Here is a 9,086-nt window from a genome sequence, read left to right as displayed (position 1 = left end):
CTGAGGTATTTGGGTCGGGGTAGATGGGTAGAGGCTGATGGAAAATGGGGCTCTGTGGAGTAGTTTTACCATATGGATGTGGTTTTCCTGCCTCTTGTTGCCTCACAATAATCCCCCCCCCCACTCAATACACACACACAGACACACAAACACATAAAGAATACCCTGTATCATAACAATCTGATTTCCTCCAGTGGTGTGTATTTCTGTCTTCAACAGTTACTGCCAGAAAAACAACACAGACGCACAAACTGGCTTTGAAATCAAACAAAGTGAAAACTACAGTAGCAGAATATGGTAACGCGAACCACAGGGCTTCGTCCAGCAATGCCCCATGGGATGTTTAGTATAAAACTACTGACAGTCAGAGAAAGAATCATTTTTGATTTTTGTTTTTGGTGTGCGCCGTGAGACCAAACCACAGGTGTGCAACAGCCGTGAGACCAAACCACGAACGGGCTGATTTGGCATAATTTTCAAATATTTTCTCCGTCTTTCTGCTTTCTACTTTTCCTGACTTTTTACTGTGGGTGTCTGACCTCACCCCTGCCCTCCACGTGCTTTGGGACCCTAGGGCCCCTTACCGCCCCCTCAGCGCTGGGTCAAGGGTCAAACGACTCAGAGAGAGGGGAAAAAAACCCACAACTGCTTTAAGAGCTGGGTCAGCGAGTTTCCCTGAGGTGAGTCAAAAGAAATCAGGAAGCCATTATGGCTGTGATCTGGTCCTTAACGTCACAAAACAACTCTGGACGTCCAGACAAGGCAGATCTCTATTATTGCATTGTGGAAAAAAAAGTCTGGGGTTTAGTGCTCAACAAAAAGCCCTTTGATCAGCTCAACAGCAGACACAGTGGTCAGGTGCAGACATGACAACATCAGTGCCTTCTGCCGTTTCTGCTTCTCATATCAAGGTCTGTTTGACGACACTCAGGTCTGATTCATGTCTGAGTCGGCTTTAATGAAGGAACAAGTAGGTGTGTGGTCTTCTCTCTTTCCACGGAGTCATCGATCAATCATCGGTTCCAACAGTTCTGTATCTTTAATAAAAGTTTGATGATTTGATGAAAAGAAGTGAGAGGAAGTAGAACTTACAAGTCTTTGCCAAAAATGAATGTACGAAATACAGATGTTTCCAATTCCAATTCTGTCAATTGATTTAAGAGTAAACATTTTTATTTAAATGTAAATATGTTTACCCCAAACCACCTAGTAACAGGAAGCCTACAAAGGTAGAAGTACACAGGTGCCGATATTGCAGAGTTCATAGAACACTAAAAACAACCTGTGGTAGTACTGTGGTTGGGGGGGAAATGGGAGTGGAAGAAAAGTACATGAAAGTGGTGCAGGACAGAGAGGCAATGTTGCAGTTTGCTGCCTGCTTACAGATCTTTTTTTTTTAATTCTGGTGTTGTAGATGGGTTCAATCATGTAAAGCAACAGTAAAAGATAAAAAAAGGAAATGTGAATTGTATAGAGACAGGAGAGTAGGCTGATTTTTTATTTGTAAAAGCCAGGAATGGTTCCATTAGATATAAGCACATAAGGGACAATGTTTAATTAATTAAAATATTTGTTATTTTCAGCTTAACAGTTTCAAGAACTCACACCCACTCCCTTGTTTTTCTTTTTAATTTTAGCGAGTACGCAAATGGCATTCCCTTGAGCAAAACTCTGCCCAGACAGTGTCAAATGGCAAATGTTGTGCCTTAAATACACCTAAACAAACTAGACATGTATGAATTACATGCTTCAAAATTAACCTTGTGGTTCACCATAGTTTGGGCAGTACACTGGTAACAGAAGCTGCCACAGACAGCTCCTGCCTCCGTGTTGTGTCCCTTCCCGTCACAACAGGTGTCTAATTAGAGAAGGCCAGGGTGGGGCGCACACGAGCTGAGAGCTATCAAATGAAAAACCGCCAACCTCTGAAAATCAATGCTGGGCGTTGCTGTGGCTGTTGTGGTCGTAGTACTACAAGCCTTGTGCATTTTCTACCCAATCTAAGTTGAGACCAAATGGTCAAGATTTAAACAAATGGCATTTCCTAATGGTTAAAGGTACGACTGCATGTGTTTTGCATCCTCTAAAGTTTATAAATGTCTGCGCTGGAGACTACAAAACCATCCACACCATATGTGTAACTCATACGGAACTTAAATCCGGGGGCATGACGTGACTCTCAAGGTTGTGTTCCCACAGAGAATATTTTAGACCTTTTTTTTTTTTTTTTTTTTTTTTAAATGGGGTTGTGCTGTAAATATCGTCCGACCTTCAACACAGGCTTGTAACAGTTCAAATGTGTATACAGTACAGGCCCCGCTTCAATGATAAAAGAGTCTGTGTGATGCTGGGCCAAATTAGAGCTGAAGGGGAAATGTCTGCATTCCTAACACCAGATCAAGAGAGCGTGTGACTCTCCTGGACGTTCCTACAGCAGTTACAGTGTAGACGAGTGCACAGGCAAATACACAGGAACACAATCCCAAAGAGTAGTGGAGTCAAAATAGCGTGTCCTGTCATCGCTGAATGAAGCAGTTGAACTTCATAATACCAGAAGCAGACGAGAAGAATGAATTCAGCTGTGCTGGGAAAAAGCCAAACTTTTAAATGTATTTGCTTTGAGTAGCAATGTTTTTTTAGTTAAATACAACATGCGACAAAAAGTACTTGTAATCCAATTTTTTTTTTATTATTTTGGAACAATAATAGTATAATAGTTCTTAATGGTCATGGCCAGTTTTAGAATAACATTGGAAATGTAGCCCTAGCTCTATGCCAAACACTGGGAATCGGGTATTTAAAAAAAGTCTATAAAACGGTTCAATTTAGAGAATGCAATAATGGTCTCTGGTTTTCACTTTTGTGAAGTCTTTTACTGGAATGTCCCGAGGGCAAGGCACAAATACACAGGTTTCTCTGGGATTCAGAACGACCTTTTAAAAGGGAATCCACTGCCTGGTGATACCAACAACTGACTGAAGCCTGATCTCAACATTTGAACTCAACTTCAGTTCTAATGTAGTCCTATTTTTCCAGGTATCTATATAGTCCCTCTGGGATCCAAATTAGTTTGATTTGATGACTGCAGGCAGTACTGAATGGTTACAGGCTCCTTGTGGTGCAGGCTGGGGCGAGTACCGTATGATGCAGAGAGCTCTGAATACTGTGGAGTTGTAACTGTTGACAAAGATAAGACGTTGATGAAAGGTGACTTCTTTCAACCCAAAGACAAAGACTCTTTTGAACCAACAGGTTCAGAGGAAACGTGCAGTCAGTCAGAATTGTGCAGCAGCAACATCCGAACCAAATGTTTCCTCTCACGCCCTTTTACCACAGTCTGTGCCATACACCTGCATACAGACACCAAACACTTGGTCCTGATGAGCAGAGGCCTCTGTACAGACACAGGTAGCCATGGTGACAGCGTCTCACACTCATATGTGTGGGGGTCAGAGGTCAGGGTTCATGGGTGGTGCCTGCTGGGCTCAATGGTGCTCTGTGTGTCATCATACAGACTTCCAGTAATCCAAGGCTACAGAAGGTCACGCAGAAATACCTGCTCTCCTCAGCAAAACCCTTTGACTGGGACACAGAAGACGTGGCTTCAAACCAAGCCGTGAACCTGCAGCCTCCACAGCTTGAGAACATAAATCCATTATTGGAGTTGATCGTGACAGCAATCCAAGTTGTGAATTTCCTTTTCCAAATGGAAACCAAATGTGCGCATGTACATACGCCTTGCTCGGTGTTTGCTCCCACACAGATTGCAGATCCATTTCAACTTCGTATGTGTGTTTGTTTACAGCCTTATCTAAGTCCATACAGTACATGCAGGTCATAAACACCAACATATACATGCGTGCTACATGCTGGTGTTTATGCAGGTCATAAACACCAACATATACATGCATGCGTGCTACATGCTGGTGTTTATACTGTAGCTTGTACACAAGGTCACTGTCTGACACTGCTGCTGTGATTGCATGTGAAACGTGTTACAAAATAAAGTTGTATCAGGCTCATTTTAAATAAATGTCCACGTCTAAACCACCAGAACACAGATCAGTAGAGGTGAATGGTTGGAACACGCCACTGATGAATGCGCAGCATAGACATGGTTTTAACCAAGCCCCTCTCTGAGCTGACGTTTAAGCTTTAAATCCATTATGTGAATTAGCTGTGAATGGATTACTACCTGGTTAAGTTGAATAATTATTTGCTAGTTATGAATAATGAAATGAGAAAATAGTTCAGGGTTAATAGGACTCTTATTTTAATCCAAGCAGCTGCATGGTTACATAAAAGAATACTTATAGGTTTACACACCTCTGATTGTGCTAAAGCCGTCCTAAGGGTTTATTCCAGTTTGATTTAGATCACAGGAAAATCCACCTCAGACGGAGCTATGCTGAAAAACTAGTACTAGTGATGGAATAGGAGCTGCTGCCGGGACTTAAATAGCTTTAATTAGAGTCAGACCAGAAGGAGGACAATGGAGCCACCGTCAACATGTGTTAGATATGTGGGGCGTGAGAAGGACTTTAGAAGGACTTTAGTTCAACGTTCAGGAACACAGAACAGAACAGTAGGTAATAACAATAATAAAAAAAAATCTTAATAAGACAAAGACACATTCAACTAAACATATACAGAGTGCAGGTACAGTGTGGACAGAAGAATCCAGTCATCCAACTTTTTTTGCTAGTCTGTTGAACAAACTAAACAATTTGATGTCTTAGATCAAGGTTTTATGTTTCGAACACAAATCCCTCATCTTAAGTTTAGTTCTTTTTCCAGATGCAGTGCAGTATTTGATGGAAATAAAAGTGCTAAAAATATATGCTGTACAGGGATTATACAGTAGGCTGCCCCCTACAGGGTTGTTTATTATATAATATTTATTTTTAGATATTGTGGCAAAAAGCAGAGTGGTAGGATAGAATACACTTTTTTAAAAAGCTAGTGGTGTTTTATTAGGGTAAATATATGGCTTGACTTTATTGTCATAAGAATATGCCTGCTGTACACACACACACACACACACACACACACCTGAGGTTTGTAACGGATGCAGCCTCACTCTGTGCTTCTAAACCTACAGTGTGTAATATATTTTTTCATTAAATTATTCAAAACTACCAGTTTGACATTATTAGTCATTTTAAGCTAAAACTGCAAATGAAAAGCAGCAGTTGTGTCAGAACACAACCATCACCAGTCAACTGCGGCCTTAATACCTTTCAGCTCCTCACTATAATGTTGAGACATAAAGAATTCCTACAAAGGTATGAGACTGTGCCTCTATAACTGACCTGAAGTGATGCACCCTTTAATTAGTGAAGAATGGGAATTCTATGAAGTGTCGGTGCAGTGTGCTGCTGCTCACAGAGCAGAGGAGAGTTCAGCAGAGCCATGTGTTCCCTCTCTGTTTACAGTGCTTTTATTAGGCATCCTGTGGCACAGGCAGCCTTTTGAAAGGCCGTCTTTATAGGAGCTTTCCTGTTTATGCTCAGGGGTGGGAGGTCAGCACTCACAGCCCTGTGCCGAATATGGTCCATCCTTCTGCATAGGAAAACTCTGTGTGTGCTTGAGTAAGTGTAAGTGTGTGTGTGTGTGTCAGCTGGGTGGTGGGAGGGACACACAGTGAGGTGGGGGCCTGTCATCCTGTCATGGCAGATTATAATTGTAACTGCAGAAAGGTCCAGGGCTTTGCTTTAGAGTTGGATAGATTGTAGATAGTTACACATAACACACACACACACACACACACACACACACACACACACACACATAGTGTTGACTCTAACGCCATCTGTCTGCCTGCTTCTCTGAGCTGGTCATTACAGACTGTTTGTGTTTGGGCTTTGAGCCTCATACGTCAGCAGCAGCAGACAAAACATAAACAATGACAAATACAAATGTAAAGACAAAAAAAAAACCTACATGTTAAATGACAGATACACGTATCTATATGGGATATAAGTGCAGGTGTTAGTATGTGGCTGGAGGTGTTTGAGGGCAAGTGAGGATACTCACACGAGGGCCCCTCTTGCCTGGCAGCCCCGACTTCCCTGGAGGTCCTGGCAGTCCCTGGGGGAAGGAGAGCATATTCTCAGAGTTTCATTCTGACATGTAGCACACAGATGGTCTCATTTTATACCCGATCAAATGCATTATATATTTCATCTATCAAAATCATCAGGTCCTTGGAGGATCCAAGTCTCCACAGTAGGACTTAAAGTACCATCTTGTCAATGTCAAGTCGATCAGTCTCATTCATCAGAAAGTTCAGAGGCTGCAGGGCAGGAAAGCACGTGACCACTAGACATAACAGGTCATTTCCTCCACAGCTCAAGGCTTCTTTGTGGCTTTATCAGCCATGAGCTCCTAAGTTTTCTTTTAATCATAAAAAAGAGGCAAAAAAGAGGTGAGGAAAAACAGTGTGCGTGTGTGGAGAGTTGGCTGCGACCCTCATTTTTAAGATCTGAATCCTAATGTAAACTGGTCTTACAGTCTTTATTCTACAGAAGAGTTTTTTGTTACTGGCAGTTAATGGCAGTTAATCTCGATGCCTCCGATAACACTGATGTGAGGCTGTGGCAAAAAAAAAGCAACACGTAACTACAGTGGGCAGTGACTGGCGTGTAAATGTAGCTCGTTCTTCACATTATTTTTTTTCACTATGTATTTAATTTTGGGAAAATAAGACAAGGCCTTAAAAAGGTTTAAAACAAGTGCAACCATTCAGTGTAAACACACACCAACAAGTGTCTACAGGTTACTGTATTTATAGCTGGGACCTTTCATGACTGCCTCCAATTTGGTTTACATTATTATGATTAGACCTGGCCCCCCTGCCATCTTTTCTAGGACGACCTCCATGGTGGAGACCACCCCTACAAGCGATTACAGGTGGTGCCCTCAGTGGAAGCAAGAAAGACCCGTGAACAAAACAAACTCCTGTCCTGGTTCACACCACCAGGCCTTCATTTACGCTTGTCTGTTTGTTTATCCCTACTCTCCTTTTTCCTTCCCTTCAAGGCTTTTAGATGTGTTCCAATGTAGTTTTCAGTCTAAAATCTAATACAAAATAAGTGGCTCACACACATCGAAACATTAGAAATAGTCAACGACAATCATGTGTGCAGAGGGACAGATCTCATTCTAGAAAAAAAAAGAACATTTCGAAGCAGCCAATCGTGCTGTCAGTGCTGTAGTGCTGGTGCCTGGTCAGGTCAGTCGAAGTTACGTATGAACTAACCTTCATTACATGATATGACACGTTTAATTCCACAGCTGTTCTTTTGTCGAACGGCCTGGACTTTGATTTACACTAAAATGACTACTGTACACTACAAGGCTGCTGCTAAAACATGTGAAACATGAACCAAAAGACAGAGAGGAAAATGTCAAACTGCAGCAGCAGTGATGAAAACACGTTCACACTGCCAGGTGGAGTTGGACTTAACCATTTTAAATCTGCCCGGGATTCCTGATGCTGAGTGTGAACTCAAAGCTTTAAAAAAATGCCATGCAATACAGAGGTCTACCTCCGCTTATATACTTAAGAATTGCGCTTGCAGGAAGCTGACTGATGGTGTTTACTGACTGCTTTGACCCTTGACCTAGCTTTGAAAGAGGCCCATGTGACCTTCACCAGCCCTCTGTGAAAAAGGAATCTGGTGCAGAGACGGCAAGGCGTCAGACCTGACACGTCACACCCAGTCTGGAGGACTGAGGTAGAAATTAAGGAAAAGGAAAGGGTTTTTAACCTGTGTGGAAAAGGAAATATAACTTAAACACATGAATTACAATTAAATCTCTGACGAGTTCAGTCTACTTACAAAGACTAAAGAACTTGAATATTTCAGTCGCTAAAACCTATTTCTTTTAATGGATCTCCCTTTCTCTAAAAGAGAAGAAAGTAGCCTGAGCAAGAAGGAAAGGAAATAAGAAGGAGGATGAGGAAAAGAACAAAAGTAAAAGGGAGAAGAAGTAGAAGAAGACTGTCTGAGGAGTGGCACTTCAACGTATAAGAATTCTAAATAATTCTTTGAAGTGAATTGTGAGGAGGTCTGACAGGTGACAGACAGTACAGTATCTATCATGTCTGTTTAGCAGTCTCAGATATAAACATCAGAAATGTTAGTCGTTTTCAACTTAAAATCAAAATAACTGCTCTTGCTACGAACCAATGTTTCATTGGTTTCAAATTCTTAAGGGACAGTCAACAAATCCCGTTTGAGAAGATGCTTACCGCGAAGCCTCTTTCTCCTTTTTGTCCAACAGGTCCGGTGAGCAGAGAGAACTGAGTCGGAGGCACCTCCCAGCTCAGGAAACCATCAGTGGCAGGTGGAGTGACGGTGTTGTACAGAGGTCTGGTTGGTCTTGGAGTGACGGGAGCTTTGGTTGTTTTGACCTGTCTTGTTGGCTTTGTGGGCTTCGTGAACTGTTTGACAACTGGCTTGGATGTTTTGGCAGATGTTGTTTTGGAGATTGTTGATTTTGAGGGATTGACTTTGGATAATTGTGTTTTAGAAGCAACAGCATTGACCGAATTTACTTTGGGTTTGGTCGGAGTGGCTTTTGATGACAGGACTTTAGGACTTGGAGATGCTTTCTTGGCCGTGGTGGGCTGCGGTTTCTTTGGGGCTGCATCTTGGGTAGACAGAGCTGAGTCAGGTTTTGTTTTGAAAGGTTTGGTGCTGAGAGTGGCTGATGGAGTAGATTTTTTCTTGTTGTCGGTCCTTTCCGTTGTCTTTTTAGGACTATTAGAAATTGTGGGTTTTGGAGTCGGAGGTTTAGGTGTTTTCTTTTTTGGAATCTTAGAAGAAGAAAAAGTGGTAGGCCTTGCCGTTGGTGGTTGTGTGGGGGTTGCCCTTGTCCTAAGTGGTGGCGTGACAGTTTCGATCCTGGCCCTCAGAGGTGGGGTGGCCAAACCAAGCTGCACTGTAACTGGCATTACAGTTGGCAGCAGTGGTGTAGGAACTGTACCAGGGTTGGGCTTCATTGTTTTGGCAGATGCAGAATTCCTCACAGCCGAGGCAGCAGCAGCGAAGCTCTTAGCAAGGGTAAACTTTGTTTGG

At 42.4% G+C, this 9,086-nt stretch overlaps 1 protein-coding gene across 1 annotated transcript in view; it reads right to left on the bottom strand.

Moving 5' to 3' along the window:
* col27a1a (collagen, type XXVII, alpha 1a) overlaps positions 1 to 9,086 on the bottom strand; it is a 62,077-nt gene that overhangs the window by 42,919 nt on the left and 10,072 nt on the right. The window contains exons 4-5 of the mRNA XM_025062314.1: positions 8,258 to 9,076; positions 6,037 to 6,090 (exon numbers count right to left, since the gene is read on the bottom strand). Coding sequence (XP_024918082.1) covers positions 6,037 to 6,090; positions 8,258 to 9,076 — 873 coding nt within the window. The remainder of the gene's footprint in view (positions 1 to 6,036; positions 6,091 to 8,257; positions 9,077 to 9,086) is intronic.

Source organism: Cynoglossus semilaevis, chromosome 14 (genome assembly GCF_000523025.1).
Source record: "Cynoglossus semilaevis isolate Cse_v1.0 chromosome 14, Cse_v1.0, whole genome shotgun sequence".
Classification (NCBI taxonomy): Eukaryota; Metazoa; Chordata; class Actinopteri; order Pleuronectiformes; family Cynoglossidae; genus Cynoglossus; species Cynoglossus semilaevis.
Note: the sequence above shows the minus strand (reverse complement) of the source record. Positions and strands in the feature narration are given on the sequence as shown.